Source organism: Hippocampus bargibanti, linkage group LG12, assembly GCF_051943395.1.
Source record: "Hippocampus bargibanti isolate YZ-2025 linkage group LG12, ASM5194339v1, whole genome shotgun sequence".
Lineage (NCBI taxonomy): Eukaryota > Metazoa > Chordata > Actinopteri > Syngnathiformes > Syngnathidae > Hippocampus > Hippocampus bargibanti.
In genome coordinates this window covers 16,183,410-16,203,046 of record NC_142745.1, presented here as the reverse complement: position 1 = coordinate 16,203,046, position 19,637 = coordinate 16,183,410, and the positions used below count along the sequence as shown (strand labels likewise).

Genomic DNA, 19,637 nt, shown 5'->3' with positions numbered 1-19,637 from the left:
AAACACTGATTAAAATGTTTTTTTGTTTGTTTTTTGTACGACGTACTTTCGCGACATTCACAGACAGGCTGACGACGACATTCCCCTCAGCAATGTCATGTGATCATCTGCAACCAATGTGGCCAATCTCATGACTGATTAACACATTGATTCTCACCTGTGTATGTTGCGCTCTCCACTATGGTGAGGGAGATACGGTGTTGTGGGATCCAGAAAAAAAAACAAGACAAGCAGTATTTTCTTAGTTCAGTACCTAGCGGTTCGTGCGTGGCTCCTGGCTGGTTCTGTACTTTGCAGCCTGCTTTGAAATGTTCACTACTTCCACATATAAAACAGTGCTGACAATATTCTTCACCTATCTGAATACAAGAATAACACCTGGGCTGCGGGCAACGGGCCATGTAGTACTGCTGAGGGGCGAAGCGCTGCTGGAACTGTGCTGCCCCCCTCATCGGCCTGGGACCTGGTGCTGGGTGGTACTGCTGAAGAGCTGATGTGGAGTGCTGGGTGTAGTAGTGCCTGGCTGGTGGATCTACCTGATATGGTGAAGGTGGAGTGAAGACGACCTGTTCAGGGTAGTGGTCAGGCAGGCATTCAGGTCCTCCGCTGGTGGGCTGAGAAGTGGCTGTTGATTTCTGAATAGTCTCTTTGATCTGGGACACTTCTGCCCGCAGATCCTTTAAAAGCATCATCTCTGACATCTCTTTGATCTTCGAAAGGAGTTCATTCGGCACAGTAACTGTACTCTGCTTTAAGATTAACTGGACAGTGTTTACCGTGGTCACCCGCGGAGCAGCATTTTTCTTTTTTCCTGTCGCTCTTTTTCATTTGTACATGCTATGTTTAATTTCTCTAACAGTACTTCATCAGATGTGGTGGTTAGAAGGAGGAAAGGTTGCATGTCACTCTTTACATTGTCACTCTGTAACCCTGTCAGAACTGTGTGCAGGAATAAACTGGACCAATGTAGGATCATACTTCAAACCTGATTCGGCCTCTTGAGATGCAAAAAGAATCCTTTGACGAAGGTCCATAGCCCGAAGCAGAAAGTTCTGCGGAGACTCTTTATTGGTCTGCACTTCCGATTAGAGCTGCTTTTACAATTCAGTGGCTCCTCTCTTCTGATAGTGAGATCGGAGAGAATCCTTCGTAAAGAAGGGAAGGTGAGGTTCCCATTCCCGTCGAGGTAGCTTCTCAACTGCAGACCCGGTGTTATGGCACGAACCACTGCATCGATGATCACATCCCCCTGGTAGCCTTTACTGAGCCCACTTTCTATCTGTCTGACCAAACTAGGAAATGTGAGTTTATCTTTTTGTCCAAGCTCACCTATTTGTCCAGATATCTTGAAATCTTTGCGCCAGGGGGCAGTGTCTGGGGCACTATGCTTCTCTTTCACACTGCATCTTCACCTTTTCCACTTGGTTTGGCTATTCATAGTTCAAAATCTTTTATACCTTCAATCAAGTCCTTTACACGTAGCAAATCAGATATTCGTCCATCTTCTAGCTGTAATTCAGCTATTTCAATGTAGTTTGACACAATATTAATTAGTTGGGCTCGAGTCTTGCCTGTAAGTTGCTCTCTTTTCAGTCTAGATATTTGGCTTTTCAGCACATAACTCTGACAACTGTTGAAAATTCTGTCCAAATAATTGTCATCTGTAGCCTGACACATCTCTCACGCTGTGTGTCACTTCCCTGAGAGTACTATTCTTCATTTCCACCATTGCCACCATCATTCGCCTAAAAGCTTTACAGTGTTGTGTAAACTTTACACCAAGGCATTATTTAGTCGATGCTTTCACGTGACTAATGACGCCGAAATTGTCACGTGCGAGTTGACAGCTGGGGCAGCGCCGCCGCTCGCGACACAATTTCATTTCATTTCAACGAGTCGCTGAAGCTTTACACTGTAAAGCTTTTAGGCGAAGGATGGTGGCAATGGTGGAAATGGAGAATGTTACTCTCAGGGAAGTGACACACAGCGTGAGAGATGTGTCAGGCTGAGATTCACATGACAGCTGCGGTGTGCACGTGATGCCACAAACGCACACCTCGTTCGTGTTTCTCAATGATCTCCTTCTCCTCGACGGTGATTTTATTTTTTGTGTCTTCTCCAGCTGAACACAAGCCTGTGGTGGTTTTTTTTGGTCCTATAATAGTAAAATTATCTGCAAAAAGCTCTTCGGAGGCGATTGACATGTGAATTCAGAGAGAGGGGGCGTGGAAAGTAGCGCCGGCTGGAGCGTTGGTCGGTCGTGTGCTTCCGCTGAAGATCACTCCGCCAGATCCGAAGAGCACTCCGCCAGCCGTGGTGGGTGTGTATCGCGAAAAGTAGTGCAAGCAGAGTTTGCCGAATCTCAACTGCAAAACATCCTCGATGACAGCTGTGTAGCAATCCAGACTGATGGTAAAAACTATTCTTCCTTCATCCGATTGACTTCCATTGTGGACATCATATTTCATCTTCTGAAAAACTTGGCGATCAGGCTAATTTCCTTGTGTGCATTTTATATTGCAGGTTTCATCTGGAGTGAATGTGCAACAGACTTGACTTACATTTGCGCCCGCGACGTCAGGCAGTGCATGTCGCTCTGCGTCGCCGAAGATGTAATGACGTTCTAAAGGAAATGTTTCTGAATAGCAACATTTCCCGTTGCTCGGATGCCCCTTCATTAGAACTGAATGATTTCTCTTGATCTTGCACAAAATAAAATTCCAAGCTTTTATTTCAGAATCAGAAAGCCTTTAATCATCCCACAATGGGAATATTTGCAATCCACAGCAGCAGCAATTTGAAAGGAGGTAGGGCGAGGGGTGAAAACATAAAAACAAAGTATTCAAAGCATAGAAATGTCAGAGGACTGAAATGCATAACTTTGCAAAAATGTTTCATAAAGAACTGTACATAGTGCAAGTATAAAAAAAACATATTTGATATATGAAACCGTATTGAGTCAACATAAGGTGACTTATTTACAACAGATTCTTTTCTTACGGACAGTCTTGTCGGTGTTCAATTACCTGACATGTTTCGGCGTATACTTCCGCCTTAGTCAGTGTCCAAGAGTGTCAGGTAATTCTCATCTCATCTCATTTTCCGTACCACTTATTCCTCATTAGTGTCGCGGGGGTTGCTGGAGCCTATCTCAGCTGTCTTTGGGCACGAGGCGGGGGACACCCTGAATTGGTTACCAGCCAATCGCAGGGCACACAAAGACATACAACAGTCACTCTCACACTCACACCTAGGGACAATTTGGAGTGGTCAATCTGCCTGCCATGCATGTTTTTGGAGTGTGGGAGGAAACCGGAGTACCTGGAGAAAACCCACGCAGGTCCGGGGAGAACATGCAAACTCCACACAGGGAGGCCGGACCGGGACGCGAACCGGCGACCTCTGCACTGTGAAGCCGGTGTGCTAACCACTTGACTACCGGGCCGCTGTCAGGTAATTGAACACCGAAAAAACACTGTCTGTAAGACAAGAATCAGTTGTAAATTAGATATCATGTAGACAGGATGAACTTAATACTACAACTATAAGGTGACGTACTGTGCTATTTACAATGCAAGAGTTCAGGTTATTTTTTCATGTGTGATTATTAAGAAGCCTGGCAGCAGTCGGTAGGAACGAGCGGCGATACCTCTCCTTCTTGCAGCGCGTGTGTAACAGTCTCTAGCTGAAAGAGCTACCCGCGGCTGTCAGGGTCGGCAGGAAGGGGTGGGAGGGGCTGTCCGTCATAGTTTTAGTTAGGCTAGCATCCGTCTGTTGCCCATCTCCTCCAGAGTCCAGCGAGCAGCCCAGGACAGACCTCGCCCTCTTGACCAGGCGCTCCACTCTTTTTCTGTGGTGATGCTGCCTGATCAGCATGCAGACAATTTCATAGTGGATGGCTGAAGCGACCACAGAGTCAGAGAAAGTCTTCAGGAGTGACCCCTGAAACGCAAAAGAACTTTGTTAGAAGGTGGTGTCATCCTGGTTAATTGACCTATTTTACCATTTGGTTATGTGCCTCTTTGCTTGAATGCGTCCGAAGCAGCCACGGAACCGTATGGCACGGAGACACGGCCGTTGGTTTATACCTCCAAACACGTTTTGACAAATTGTATACCACGATGACTTGTGTTTGTTTTTGTGGCAGAACCTGTCTGGGGAGTCATGTGACATCTCGTCCACCTTATATAAAGACGACTCCTCGCTATCCTTCCTCTCTGAGCATCTCCACTGCAAAAGGTAAAGGCTGTGCTCTTTTTTTTTACTCTTCTTTTCTCCGACAATTGTTATTGATGTTAAATGGAACACGATGCATTGGTGTGTCACTCCCCAGATGGCGTGTGGTCTCTGCTTATTGTTCTTCCTCTGTGGAATCGGCCACCTGCTGACTGGAACTGTAAGTCAAAACGGACTCTTCATGATTGATGATGGCTAATAATCATAAATTCACAATGTTGAAAGCACAACATCAGTCGCTGCGTTTGTGTTAAACAAGGTGTCCTTTGTCATTACAGTCTGCTCAGGAAGGAACACAGACGCAAAGTATGTAGGCTACCCATGACTTCTAATTATTTCAGTGTCAAGTTTCTGCGATTGTGAGTTATTGAGATTCACCCACGAGCGATGTCCAAATCTCCGATCGCTGCCGTGTATCTATCTCGTATGCATAACTTGAGTTCTGTAGCGTCGGACACAATGCATGGAGTTTACCAATTCCGCCAGAAGCTGAACTGTTTCTGACTTTGACCTTTTTCGGACATCCTCGTCTTTTCAAGCATGGCTTCTTGAGTGCTTAATTGACGATTTTTCATTTTAATTTAGCAACCAGACTTAACATAGATCTGTAAAACTGTCTTTGGGGCCTGAATGTTGAAACTGAAGCTGTGTCAATGAAGATAAGGAGGCTAATTATCGCGCATTGTAGCACACCTTGGTTGATGCGGGAGTGAGAATCTCAGCAAGGTATGAGTGGAATCAGACAAGAGGCAAGCATGAATCCATTGAGACATTGCCGATGATTACTTCAACATATTTCATTGACACTGCTTCCTCCACAACTGCTTTGACAACATATCAGGGTGTTTCCGAGCTCATAGCGCAGGACGATTCTCATCAATAAAAATGGGAATAGGTGAATTGTCCGACGAGTGGACCGCAAATATGTTTCTGGATCATTTGTGACAATGTCTCATCTTGACCATGTACAAAAGAAAGTTGATACTGAATGAAACAAATGCTGACTTGTTTTCTCGCAGGTGATCGATGCCCGGCGGGATGGACTCAGTTGAACAATCGTTGTTTCATCTACCAAAATAATCCTGCGACATTTGAACAAGCAGAGGTAGCAAAGAACTCCCGACAGTCGTATTAACATAAATGGCTCAACACACTTATATATAACTCTGTCATACTGGTCCTCGAGAGACTCACTTCTGAGTTTTTCCATGCATTTTTTTGTCGCTCCGAGTTATGAACTCAATTCTACTCACAAAAGGCAGCAATTGAACAAACGGGAATGTGGCTTGACTGCATTTAAAAACAATTCAAGTTGCCGCTGACTGCCAAACTAAACATACAACGAAGAGAATAACTCGTTGTGTATGTCATATACCCCAGCAAGATCATTTAAGAACACCCCCGCAACTTGATGCTAGCATCTCATGAAAAATGCTCCATAAAGGCTAAAGATCCCATCTCAAGTTGCCATGTTTTTGTGAGGCTTTTACAAAAACTAAGATTTAACCACAAACGGTGGAGTAACACACATAAACTATCACAGTTCTCACAGTACTGTGTTCTTCATCCTGTCTGAGGATAGAACGACAGACGCTCCCCACCTTGCGAACGAGATACTTTCCACGCGATCTTTCGTAAGGTGAATTTGTTCATAGGCTGCTTCTGTGCTATATTTTGTATGGAATGTATGTTGAAGGCAAACACTGAACGGGGAAGTATAAAACACAGATACTCTAAAAGTCGTAAAATAAATTCACACCTACTGTAGTACGACGCCATATATCCTTCAGTCTTCAGTAAGCCAATACTGAAGCTGCTGGCCCGTAATTACTGCATTGTGTGCCAGCAGCCGTTACTTTTTGTTATGCGTCCCCTCCTCCTCGGAACCTCAACTGGGAAAAGGGCTTTCCTCCCCGCCCACATACTCTACACAGCCAATCATAAGCGAGCTTGGAGGACCGGGGCCTCAACTGGTTGGCAACGCTTCAGCATAGCTGGCCGCTGATTGGTCAGCCCTGGTGTCTGTCATGTAAACAAACATCCAGCCCTTAAAACCTCCAATGTGTCTTTGTGCGTGTGCGTGAAGCATCGTATACAGCCAATCGCAAGCGAGCTCAGCCGGAAAAAGGCGCGCAATACAAAATCTTACAGCATCTCTGTCCGAACATTTTTCAACATGCCTGCAAAAAACTTTGGATGTACCGTCGTTTGTAACTCGGCTGTTCGTAAGTCGGGCAGCGTTTGTACTATTATTCCCATGGGTTAAGTCACTGAACTTGGTTTATTTGCATTTCAATCGGAAAAGATGATTCACTTGACTGACTTAACACCACTATATTGTGCATGAGATGATCTTTGAAATGTTTTATTTCTTCAATTAGATATCCTGCAACTTTCTTCGTGGCAATCTGGTGTCCATCCACAGCGATATAGAGCTGGCCCTGGTCAACGAGCTCACCAAACTGTCTCTCGATGCGATTGCCATCTGGATTGGATACTCAAAGACTGGTTCAGCGGTGAAACATTGATCTATTTAAAGCAGTGCTTCTCAAACCTCCTATAGGTTCACGACGTTCTCTGTGATCACAAACATTAACTCATTCACTGTCAGACGACATGCAAAAATGTGTCCACCCAAGTAGTATGTGGCTGGAGTTATCTGCGCTTGAAATGGGGACGGCTGTACAAAAGGCAAATGCTGTCCCCTTGTGGGAGGGAAAAAGCATTGCCAGAGGTCTGACTGGAGCTTGATCCGCACTCCCTCACAAGAAAACCAAAACCCAAACAAGTTCGGGAATGGCGCTCCACGTCATGCTTTTCAATTTCCAAATAAATTCAGGAATGGCAGTGAACGAGTCAAAATGGAGTAACTTGTGGTCACCGCCACCACACAACATATCTAAATTTTAATACATTTCTTCGTTCTTGTGGGGCAATTGAAGGCAGAAGAAATAAATAGGTGACAGTTCGTTCAGTTCGTTTGACGAATGTTTTGATATCCTTCAAAAAATAATTATGTAAATAAAATGAGCCTCAATAAAAACATTAATAATGTTAATAAAAAATATTAGGGATGAGTACGTTTAGAAACAAATTGTAGGTGAGCAGATTTGTTAGCCCGAGAAATACAGTACAGTAAAAAATAAATAATAGAAATTTGTTTTAAAAAGCTTGTATTCTGAAAAGGTATATTTATAATTATGTTAACACTACATGTAAATTTAGGAAAATGACCTCCCCCCAAAAAAAGAAATATACCTGGGGATGTAAGGGGCGGGTTTAAATGTGAGATTTATTTTTACTGTAAGAAAACAGTGAAACACTGATTTCAACCACACACATTCAGCATTTAATTCCCACTTTCACACAATTGCCTGTTTTTTTTTATCCCCATTCGAGCTCAATGAAACCCGAGTAACTGATTTCTCCCCCCCCCCGTCCCAAGATCACCGCGACGTGGACTGACGGCTCGGAAACGGAGTTTGCCGAATCTCAACTGGCAAACCCCGCTAACAACTGTATAGCAATCCAGACCGACGGTAAAAAGTGTTCCTCGCCCGATTCAGTTAATCTTCTGAAAAACTTACCCATCAGGCTAATTGCCTTTGTATTGCAGGTTTCGCTTGGAGTGAGGCCGAATGCGCCACAGCCATGACGTACATTTGCGCCCGCGACATCAGGCAGTGCGTGTCGCTCTGCGTCGCCGAAGACGTGTTGGCGCTCTGAAGGAAATGTTGCCCAATAGCAACATTTCCCGTTGCTCCGATGCCACTTAATGAGAATCGAATGAATTTTCTTGGGGAATGTTATGCAAGAGAGCCATTTACAAAGGTGGAAGGTCGGAGGAAGGGGTTAGGGGTCACTGTCTGTTTGTGGTTGTATATTGTAGTTGGGGGATCTTACATCGGTTCAATAAAACAGACGCATGCATATATTTGATCGACATTAAAAATGATTTTTTTGCAATACATCTGCTTTTGGGGGGGGGGGGGGGGGGTTCTAGCACCCCCGCCCCGTCACACCAATTCGTGATTAACTATAACATTCTGTATCGGCCACAGCCACATTGGACCACCCCGGGATCTCATTTTTGTTGTTTTTTGCTGAATTGACTTGAGCAATTTGACATTCAGTTAAGTTCGACGTTATTTTTAACAATTCTCCAAAAAGTTTGTGCAGTAAAAAAGACAAAAAAACAAGAGTAGGTTGTAACTTTTTTTTTATTCACTGTACAGCTGTTGAGCGTGCTACGGCGGGATTCTGGCGATCACCGCCTGCTTCCAAAGTCGCTTTGTTTTGGGAGTAAACGAGCCTTTTGGCGTGTTATCACACAACGCTTTTGCGGAGAGGTCGCGTGTCAGTCTGCTTAGGGACGACAAAGCAAAATACAGGAACCGAGGTAGACGATGTGTATGCAACCGAGCTCCCCAGGACGTTAACTTGAACGCACAGAACCTTGCGGAACACCCACGTCCAAGTCTAGTGGTGCTGAGTGATAAATCTGACGAAAACCTTTCACTGACATGATCAAATACTTAACACAAATTGTAAATAGTAATTGACATCCTCTGTAAATTTGAATTCCAACACTGATTTGGCGCCATTTAGTGGCACTTAAAGGACAGTCGACATCACTTTTTTTGTTTCCTCACTGCCATCAGAAAAAAGTTCTATAGCATCTAAAATACCCAAAACACGCAGTATGATATTTGTACTCAAATGCAAAACACCAATAAAAAAGACTTAACGTGTCGAAAAAGTACTTCAATTTGAAACCGGACGTGGTCAGTTTCAGAAGATCCCGCCCCCTTGTTCGTGGTGTCACGCCAAGACGTCTTGCCTTGTTCGAGAATCAAAACAATGGCTTCAGATTCAGAGAATATGCTTACTTGTTACTCATCCAGTTATTAATGTGATTCACATAGTTCTGAAGAGGAAAGCATACATGTTTGCAATTGATTACATAATTTATTCCGTGTGATTTTGAAGTATTTGGGGGGGGGATGTAGCACCCAAAAGAGGCAGAAGATGGCAACAAAGTCTGTGGAAACGGGCTGATTATGTCCTTAGAATTTCTGTCAGCGAATAGCAAATAGCTGCTCGGTGCAACACACAACGATTCACCATCGCGTTATTTATGTTTCCTTCTAATTCTGCCATCAACATGAAGTTTTCAGGCCAAACAAAGTACCGCAAAATGCATTGACGTGATGAAAGGACTACCACAATGTGTCCTTTCTCCGTCAGGGGCGTTCCTTCAGTGACGTTTTAGAGTTGGTGACGAGTCCTCACAAGACTTCCAGAATGGAAGTCTTTGTAAAATACGCTCAGTAGAAGTCTTTTGAAGCCATTTTACAAATTATAGACACAACTTGTCGGGAGGCGTGTCGGTTGTCCTTTAAAGGACAACCGAGATCACTTTTTGTTTCCTGACATCAGAAAAACGTTTTATAGCATCTAAAATGCCCAAAACATGCAGTATGATATTTTTAGTCAAATGCAAAACACCAATAAAAATGACTTAAAGTGTCCAAAATCTGCAAAAAAAAATGAACCCGGAAGTAGCCAGTTTCAGAAGGTCCGCCCCCTTGTTCGTGGCGTCACTTCAAGACATCTTGCCTTGCTCGAGAATCAAAACAATGACAATGGCTTCAGATTCGGAGAATATGCTTTCTTGTTACTCATCCAGTTATGAATATGATTCAAATAGTTCTGAAGAGGAAAGCATACATGTTTGCAATCAATTAAAGAATTTATTCTGTGCCATTTTGAGCTTTGTCGCCCTCTTCTGCCTCTTTTTGGTGCTACACGAAGTTTTCAAACCAAACAATGTACAACAAAATGCATTGACGTGATGGAAGGACTGCTCCAATGTGTCCTTTTTTCGGTCAGGGGCATTCCTTCAGTGACAACATAGCTATATGTGGTGGAATCTTTGTAAAATACGCTCAGTAGAAGTCTTTTGAAGCCATTTTACAAATTATGGACACAACTTGTCCAAAGACGTCGGTTGTCCTTTAAGGGTGTTTCACATAACTCCCCATTCGCTCACATTGATGTTTTGGGGTCTTTTGGGAGACCACCGGAAATTGTATTTAAACTAAAATAGTGTTTTGCCACCATTTTCTTGCAGCAATGAACTATGTCGATGTGGTTTGCGGCATTTCAGTCAGACAAAACTACAGTCATGCCTTGCCACCAATCTGCTCAAGGCTCCCTGTTGAAGCAAGTTGAGTTTCATTTCGGCAAAAATGGTGTTCCGAAAAAGTGGCTATGATTTATATAGCGCTTTAATAACAGCTGAAGCTGTAACAAAGCGCGAACATGGACAAAAAGCAATTGCTGCCCCCTCGCGGAAGGGAAAAAAAAAGTTGCCAGAGGTCTGACCAGCACTTTATCGGCACTGACTGCGATAGGTTGCGTTTCTACCATTATGTCACCTTCATGGAGAATTGAAAACCTTCTGGGAAGGAGGGCGAGGGGTGTTATGTTATTTTCCTATCGAAAATACGAATATACAATATTTACCGTCCCTACTTTGAGAACACAAATGAGGATTTTGTGTACAGTTTTGCTGTTAGATAAAGAGCCGATACTGCTGGGGGATCGGGGGGGTGTTGAAGGCACTTGAGACTCAAGTAATCCAGGACTAAATTTGCGATTGTTTCGTTAGTGCTTTTGGGTGCATGTGGGCACCACCTGGTCACCGCTTTCGTCATCCCCGTGCTTCAATTCGGGCGCCCGGGACGAAGCGCGCAGCAGGATCGCGTGCGGCGTTGCGGCGCGGCGAGCGCTCAACCACGGGTGCATCAGCAACTCCGACGCCCGCAGGCGTTCGGCGGGGGACTTCCGCAGCATGCATGCAATCAAGCACTTGGCTGGCGGAGACAGCCAAACGGGGAGGCCGAAGGCTCCGCGCCGGATCTTGGCGAAGAGGGCGGCGGGCCGGGTGTCCTGGAAGGGGTAGCGTCCCATCAGCATGGTGTACAGGGACACGCCCAGGCTCCAGACGTCGGCGGCGCAGCCCGAGTAGGATGCCTTGCCGCTGGCGAGAAGCTCTGGGCCCACGTAGGCGGGGCAGCCGTGGCGGTCCGAGAGGGAGTCTGAATCGCCGGGCTGGAGGAGGACGCAGTCGTTGAGGCCAAGGAGGGCCACGCGGGTCCTGCGGGGAACCACGGCTCACGTCAGCGCTTTGTTTCTTATTAAAAGTCTCGGAATTGTGAGTTTCAATCATTGTGCCTTGTGATTGGCTGGTGACTGTCATGAGGTTAAGTGGCTAGCTATTAGCTATTCATTAGCAAGCTTTCTAGCTATTTGAGTTAGTTCCGGGTTGAGTGAATGCCGGCGCGTGTGGCTGCTGCTGCTCACCCACAGAAAAAAAACTTAAACTCTGACTGTAAAGTGACCTTGAGAGTTTTGAAAGGCACTTAAAAATAAAATGTATTATTATTATTATTATTAATAATATTAATAATAATAGGTAGGTGCTGCTGTTTTATTTAGCAACTGCGTTCAAATGGCCGTTAACATATTCGCTGCAAGACAATGTGAAAAAATGTGTCCACTCCAGTGCCAGGGTTTTTGTCATTTTCACTCCAATTGCAGGACCCACAGAACATTGAGTTTTAGGACTACATAAACATTCAATTCGGCATAATAATAATAATAATAATAATAATAATAATAATAATAATAATAATAATAATAATACATTTCATTTTTAAGGTGCTTTCAAAACTCTCAAGGTCACTTTACAGTCACAGGATATGTTTTTCTGTGGGTGAGCAGCGGCAGCCACACGCGCCAGCATTCACTCAACCCAAAAGTAACTCGGATAGATAGTCAGACAAATAGACCGATTTAAATATCAATCTAGGATCTATCGCTACAAAAATAACCTTAGACACTCTTCTTTCATCAGAAAAAAAAGAGTTAATTCCCAAGTTATTTGGGTCTGGAGTTATCTGAGCTGAAAATTGGGGCAGCTGTACAAAATACGCTACAATGCATACATATTGATTTTTATAGTGCTTTAACAACAGCTGCCCCCTTGTGGAATGGAAAAAAAATTGCCAGAGGTCCACCCGCAAGAAAAACCAGATCCCGAATTAATTCAGGAATGGCAGTGAATGAGTTAAAAAGTCCCACTCCCTCCAAAAAAAAGGCTACCTGGGCTTCGCTCGGACTCACCTGAATCTGTCAGTGAAGACAAAGCGGCGCAGCTTGACGTCCCTGAGCACCACACCGCTGCGGTGGCAGTGCGCCACGGCCTCGAGCATCTGCGCAAACAGGGGGCCCGCTTCCTCCTCGCCGATGCGCTTTGTGCCGCGCACGTACGCGTGCATGTCGCCGTGATGAGGCGGCAGGAACAGGTAAGCGCCATCCGGACGGATCACCGTATCCAGGAGTCCGCTGATGTTGTCATGGCGTCCCAGTCGGGCGTAGGCCGCCAACTTCTCTTGGTAACCGTGCGGGGGCAAGACCTGTAACCGTGGTAACCAGAAAGGTTAGGCGAGGGAAGCACGCATCGATCTATTTGCCGTAATTTCTGGACTAGAAGGTGGGGCAAAGAAGAAGGGGGATCATTGTATTAATTAGCTATCTATTAGATAGCTAGCTGGCTATCTATTAGCTATCTGGTGGCTGGCTGGTTTGCTGGCTATCTATTAGCCATCTATTAGCTAGCTAGCTGGCTATCTATTAGCTATCTAGTGGCTAGCTGGCTGGCTAGTTAGCTGGCTATCTATTAGCTAGCTAGCTAGTGGGCTATCTATAAGTTATCTTGCTCGCTGGCTATCGACGAGCGATCAAATGGCTAGCGAGCTACTTGGCTATCTATTGGCTATCTATTAGCTAGCTGGCTTTCTGATGGCTATCTATTAGCTAGCTAGCCAGTTTTGTATTTATTTGAGTTATTCCCGGTTGAGTGAACGCTGGCGCGTGTGGCTGCCGCTGCTCACCCACAGAAAAACTGATCCAGTGACTGTAAAGTGACCTTGAGAGTTTTGAAAGGCGCTTAAAAATGAAATGTATTATTATTACTATTATAAGCCGTGACTTTTGTCACAAGTTTTCAACCCTGCGATTTATGCAACAATACGACCAATTTATGCATTTTTTTTCTTCCTACCGACTGCCAAGGGCGCTCGAGCACTAAAGGAGCGAATAATGTGACGTGGAAGACGCAAGTCGAATGTAACTTTGCGTGTGAATCGTGCATTCAAAGTGTCCCTCTGAGTTGAATGGGAGGCTTGGATAACCAGCCGCGAGAAATCGTTGACCAAAACTGGCCGTATGCGAAGAGCAACTTTTGCAAGTCTGCCAGTGGATCCTGCCAGCGTGGAGCAGTGTGAAAAAACAATCAACCATCGCCAATGGCTTTCGAAAAGCCGGTCTGCTGCGTGACGGAGAGGATAGCACAAGCTCAGGAGTGACTTTAGCTCAGGATGAAAGTGACACTTAATGCGACAACGAAAGAGAGAATGAGAGCGTGTGTGGCGAGGAATATCGGACGCTATTCCAATCCGAAGACTTCCATGGTTCCAGTTTACAGGAGGAAGATGAGGATGGCTCTCATGTTTTTGTAACCAGGCCTGTGAGGACTGTGTTACTACCGTAATGCTTGCAGTGTTACTGCCGTGTTACAGGCAATGTTTTGAAACAAAGGATACGGTATATTATTACAACTTTTTCACTGTCTTTCTTTATAAACATGCAGATTATAGACGGGTGCAGTTTATGTATGTACAAAATGTTTTTTCCTTGGAAAATGTACTGGGTGAGGCTTATAATCAGGTGCACTCAATAGTCGGGGAATTATGTTACCTATTTCCACACTCCACTGTATAGTCCAGGGGTGTCCAAACTTTTGGCAAAAGGGGCCAGATTTGGTGTGTTAAAAATGTAGGGGGGGGGGGCAACATTGGCAGATGCTCTTTACATATAACAGCAATTAATTTAAATCCATTTCAGCGAGCCATTCTTTGTTTCACATTTGCTTTTTATATTTTAATTTCAGCTATCTTAAGCATGTGTTTTGGTTCATTTGAAACATGTATATCAAAATTGAATTGACATTGAACATTGAAATGGAATATTCACATAACTCATTCACTGTCATTCCCAAATGTATTCAGGAATTGCAAAGCATGAAGCGGAGCGCCATTCCTGAATTTGTTGGGGTGTTGTTTTTTCTCGCGGGCACCAACCCCGAGCCAAATAAGATCGGCATCAACTTTTTTTTCTGATGAAAGAAGAGAGTCTAAAGTTTCTTATGCAGGAATGAATCTTTATGTACTGGTAAAACTCAATATTCTGTGGGTCCTGCAATTTGGCTGAAAATGACAAAAACCCCGGCACGGGGGTAGACGCGTTTTTGCATTGTATGGCAGTGAATGAGTCAACGTCACTTTTTTAATACTTTAACTTGTTTTGTAACAGTTGAAGAGAAGTAATTGTCGCCATTTTAGAAAATGGTGGCACTCACTGAGTCAATGACTCATCTAGTAATTTGCTATTCTTAATCGAGCCTCTGGATGGCAGCACTTAGCACACACGGGTAACAGCGATACTGCCCAATGTCTGGCCAGACGTTTTGGATTTTATGACAGAGGCTGCAGGCCGGATGAAAATTGACCACGGGCCGCATTTGGCCCCCGGGCCGGACTTTGGATGGTGAGAAAGGAATGACTGAATGCACGGCAACATTACCTGACACGTGTATTGTTGCCGTGTGGCGGCGTGCACCGCTCTGTACGTGTCCTCCCCCTCGCAGCGCTCAAACAGGAAGTAAGGGCCAATCTTGACTTTTGATTGGCTGTGGTTGGACTTAGGGGAGCGACTTTTAGCCGGGCTGAGGGGAACCGCTGCGCTCGTGTCAGGAGGAGGCGGCGGCGGCGGAAATTCCAGGCAGACTTTTTTGCATTTGGGCGACTGGGGCTCGTCCAGTAATCTCTTCAAACGGCGTTCGGCCACACCCACGTTCATCTGTGATTGGAGGAAAGGGGCTGTGACATCATCAAATTTACAATAAATACTCAACATCGATGAGGATGGCAAAACTTTACTCACAATTAAAGACTCGAAATAAAACCGACAGCAGTACATAATTTTCAACATGAAAAATATTTCAGAAGGAGAACTATATGCTGAGTGAGACACGTTTGCTTCATTTAAACATGCGGTACCGTTTTGCCACCATTTTTGGCATTTGACACGCCAAAATTTTTTATTTCTTTTTTTTTTTGCCGGGACGTCAATCGCTTCATTTGAGCAGCAAAGTGCAAATAATAATGTTGGGTAGCATTGTGAAAGTCTGCTGCTGATTTGGTTAGCAACAACAGAACTCCCAATGAGCACATTCATGGCCGCATGCAAATACCTTTCAACCGATGTCATGACATCGACACAGCTTGACACGTTGGGCCATCGTAAACAATATTCTCGACCGATGGACGCCCTTTGTTGTTCCCCCTCAACTCGTAAATATCGGTACAGTTAAAAAAAGAGGGGAGGGTATCAACCCCAACTGTGCCCCATGCTTATGCGTCTATAGGCTCCATGATGCAACTTCCTGTAAGATGATAGATGCTTTCAGATCGTTGCATCAGAGCACAACGCTTTATAATTTTAACTGTTTTAAATAGTGGGGGACCGCACACATGCGCGACCACACACACACACACACACCAGTGCACTCCTATTCCCCGAAAACTAGTCTGATTTATCACTTTCGTTCTTTTTAAAGAAACACCCGTTGACAGACACTGCTCTGGTGAAACAAGCTGAGTCACCATGGTAACACCATCCTATGACACACACTCGGGAAAGGGTGCTTTTGTTGGCCTTGCGGTTTCACTATGACACACAGACACTCAGCGCCACGTGACGGCCACTTCATAATACTTTATAAACACAATGATGCGTCACAGGAAAACTTTTCGGGGTTGATTTAAACTTTGCGGCGTCAATCAAGACTATGTGTCAATGGGAATTTTTTTGAGGCCTGTGAATGTCATGAAAATTGTGTTTAGTTTTTCTACATTTGATTTGGAGTGTCTGGGAGTCAAAACCTTTACTGGGTTGGTTAATTTAGGTCCAAACATTGTTTTAAACAATGAATATTATGATTGCAAATTAATGTAGAATTGTTTTTGCAATCTCCCTATTCCAAACAACAAACAAGAAATTCCATATCACAAAACTCTACTAAATAAACGTGCAACGAAAAGACATGCCAGGAAATCATAAATCAGATTATAAGAATAATGTAGAGATTATTGTTGATTATGACTAATCATCAATCAAAAACACTGTACTCTGTCCACCACTGATTAAGATGACATGACTGTGCCTCATTGGAAAAGTTTACGTGAGTGAAACACCTTTTTTTTCTCTTGGTTGATTAAAGTATGAGTCAGTTAAAAAAAACTTAGCGTCGAGTCATTATTTTGTTGATTGCTTTCTTTGTGAATGTATGAACTGGACACAATTGTTTAAACATTTTAGCGTCACATCGATATTTTAAAAAATGTTCACATTTCACTAATCTTGCATTTAACTGAAGTATTATACATTTTTGATGTGTTTGCTTTTTTGACGATATTACACAACATGCTCGCACTGAACAAAACCCCGTATGTAACTCGTAAACAAACCAAAAAACTTGTGAATTGAGGTCTCGGTGCTATTTAACATTTAAAGTGACTTAAAATAATCTCACATTGACGCCTAGAGAATATTTCGTGGTCAACTGAGCAAACAAGCGTTTTTTGCGAGACGGATACTCGAGCCACTTGCACCGTGCTTGTCTCTTGTTCATTTGAGATGTATTGTTTCACCATCGCGTCGGGAACATGTGGACCAATCGATGCCTTTGTATCTATTTTCATCATTTTATTCCACATTTTTAATTTATTTTATTTTATTGCCTTTTTGATGTGATATTTTACATCTAGTGATCCACAAACCACATTGAGAAACCTTTGTAAAGTCGTGGATAAAAAAACGCATTAGGAAGTGAAGTTTGCTTGTTATTTAAAGTTTCTTTTACCTTGTACAGGAGAGCACCTCCGGATCTTGTTGAACCCGGCGGAGCTGGACAACGACAAGTCCCGTTAAGGACAAGTCGTCGCGTCCATAGCAGTCGTTGCGTCCCGGGGCAAACAGGACAGTCTGGCCGGGGTGTGACGCTTGCTTCTCGGTTGTGCAAAAAGAGCAAGACTCGCGCGATGGAAACCAAAACGTAAAAGTAACTGTTTTACATCCAAATGGTGTGACGCTCACACAGCCGACTTTTTCCACCCTTTTTGCTCGATTCTGGGTTTAAAACCCAAATAGACGAATCCAGAGTCTTCGTCGACTCCCGCGGAACTTTTCCAGCAAACTGAGTAGATCGAGAGGGGACGAACGCCGAGCGAGATCGCCTTTGTTAAATCGGTCTCCTCGTGTGATTACGTCACAAATCGGGCGGAGTTTCGATGTTGCAATCTGGAGTGGAATCGTCGTCAGACAGCAGACACGTCCCTCATAACGAGCAGAAGGCGATCATATTCGCAAACAAAACGAATTACATCAGCTTCCGAATCGACAAATGACACGCTACCCGTTTGACAAGTAGGCTCACTAATAATTCCACACCGCGGACTAAAAGATGACCACGATATGAAATTGACACCATGACATTTATTGTTGTTTTTTTTAAGAATAGTTTATCGTGAAGTAAAATTTTTGAACTCCTTTTTGCTTGGATAGAATAGGAGGGTTATTTAAAATATATCAGCTGTTACTACATGCCATGTTTTTGTGTTGTTTTCTTTTTTAACCATCAAAACACTTATATAACTTTTGCAATCCATGACCATGCTTGAGTTACACTCCGTGTACATTTCCACTTTTGTCATGTTTATTCTAACACCCCGCCCCTCCCGAAAAAAAATAGTGACTCAATGACAAACTTATGCAAGCCGTAAAGGTGTGTTCCTATTGGGTTTAGTGTAGTCAGTGTGAACGGACACACCTTACACAAGTTATCCCCCCACACCCCAAAAAAAAAAAAAAAAAAAAAGTTGACACTTTCTCACGAAAGGAAGAAAAGGGTGAACGAGGACAGGATGTGCGAGAATTTTTGCAAGCAAACAAACAATCCGCTGCTATACAGGAAATGAGGTCACATGAGATTTTAGGTTTCCTTCCTGTCCCTGCGTTGACCTGGTGACTCTGTGTATGTATTACATTATTCCTTAAATGTCACTCTACCCATTCATTAATTTAAAAATATATTTGGATTCATCCATCGATCAATTTCATGTTAAATTGTGTTACCAACTAAAATTACGTTTTACTTTTAATGAGTCATTCTTTTGTATTCATTATTTTTGCTTCCTTAAATATAAATGGTATCACAAAAGATTCATGAAGTTTACTGTTTTGTTTCGAAGCAAAGCAAATGTCCCTATATTGGATTAAATAATTTAAATAATGTTGATGCCATCTTATATTCGGGCCATTCTCATTTTTAGGCCCATGTACTCATCAGCATATATATATATATATGAATATATATATATATGATATATATATATATATATATATATATATATATATATATATATATATATAGAGAGAGAGAGAGAGAGAGAGAGAGAGAGAGAGAGAGAGAGAGAGAGAGAGAGAGAGAGAGAGAGAGCGACATCTGCATAAATATATATATCTATATAGAGATATATCTCTATATATACTGAATATAGATTTTTTAAACCCAAAATTCAGTCCTGAAAGCCTTATTCAGCAACACACAGCTTGATAGGCGTGCCGATGAGTACATGGGCCTAAAAAAGCCATGTTTTGAAGCCGCCATTTTAGGGTCATTTGGGCCAATTGCCAGGGCCATTCAAGATGAACATCTCCTCGCAACTTTTCGTAACTTCAGCCTCCAAAGACAGTTTCACTCAACACCATAATAGTGAGTGAACATCTTGATGAATAAAAACTTTTAAAGAAGACATTTTGTTTTGAAGCGTCCATATTAGGATCATTTTCGTGGGACCTTCAAAACTAGCCTCCTGGATTGATGCAAAAAAACATTGTTTTTTTTAAATATTTATTCCTATTATTTGCATTATTACAGTAAATCAAGACTACATTTGGCTGGCCTTCACACACACATGCACCCGCGCAGCAGGTTATCTTCATGTGGTTAGCGTGTCTTTCTGCCACATGATGAAATATTGAAGAAACAGAGGAACAGTGTTTGTGTGTGTGTGTGTGTGTGTGTGTGTGTGTGTGTGTGTGTGTGTGTGTGTGTGCGTGTGCATGTGCGTGTGCGTGCGTGTGTGTGTGTGCGTGCGTGTGCGTGTGTGCGTGTGTACGTGTGTGTGTGTGTGTGTGTTTGACTCTTTTTC

The 19,637-nt window shown here is 43.4% G+C and overlaps 2 protein-coding genes across 2 annotated transcripts; one reads left to right on the top strand and one right to left on the bottom strand.

Annotated features, from left to right (window-relative positions):
* Positions 1–4,197: 4,197 nt before the first annotated feature.
* On the top strand, positions 4,198–8,170 carry LOC148890718 (snaclec alboaggregin-A subunit beta'-like). Its single transcript, XM_089010606.1, has 7 exons — positions 4,198–4,239; positions 4,334–4,396; positions 4,515–4,542; positions 5,256–5,341; positions 6,618–6,752; positions 7,682–7,775; positions 7,853–8,170. The coding sequence occupies exons 2-7, from the start codon at positions 4,334–4,336 to the stop codon at positions 7,960–7,962; spliced, it is 516 nt and encodes a 171-aa protein (XP_088866732.1). The 5' UTR covers positions 4,198–4,239; the 3' UTR covers positions 7,963–8,170.
* Positions 8,171–8,438: 268 nt separating this feature from the next.
* Positions 8,439–17,665, bottom strand: LOC148890717 (tribbles homolog 2-like). The gene is made up of 4 exons (XM_089010605.1): positions 17,288–17,665; positions 14,947–15,222; positions 12,427–12,719; positions 8,439–11,398 (listed from the first exon to the last, which is right to left on the bottom strand). The coding sequence occupies exons 2-4, from the start codon at positions 15,220–15,222 to the stop codon at positions 10,906–10,908; spliced, it is 1,062 nt and encodes a 353-aa protein (XP_088866731.1). The 5' UTR covers positions 17,288–17,665; the 3' UTR covers positions 8,439–10,905.
* Between the last annotated feature and the right edge of the window lie 1,972 nt (positions 17,666–19,637).

Bases quoted from the DNA above. Each gene is read 5' to 3' on its own strand.
- LOC148890718 (XM_089010606.1), top strand. From the start codon at position 4,334: ATGGCGTGTGGTCTCTGCTTATTGTTCTTCCTCTGTGGAATCGGCCAC. The intron at 4,397-4,514 runs GTAAGTCAAAAC...TTGTCATTACAG, and splicing joins GCCACCTGCTGACTGGAACT to TCTGCTCAGGAAGGAACACA. The intron at 5,342-6,617 runs GTAGCAAAGAAC...TTCTTCAATTAG, and splicing joins CGACATTTGAACAAGCAGAG to ATATCCTGCAACTTTCTTCG.
- LOC148890717 (XM_089010605.1), bottom strand. From the start codon at position 15,222: ATGAACGTGGGTGTGGCCGAACGCCGTTTGAAGAGATTACTGGACGAG. The intron at 12,720-14,946 runs GTAATGTTGCCG...CCACGGTTACAG, and splicing joins GGCAACAATACACGTGTCAG to GTCTTGCCCCCGCACGGTTA. The intron at 11,399-12,426 runs GTGAGTCCGAGC...GGTTCCCCGCAG, and splicing joins GTCTTCACTGACAGATTCAG to GACCCGCGTGGCCCTCCTTG.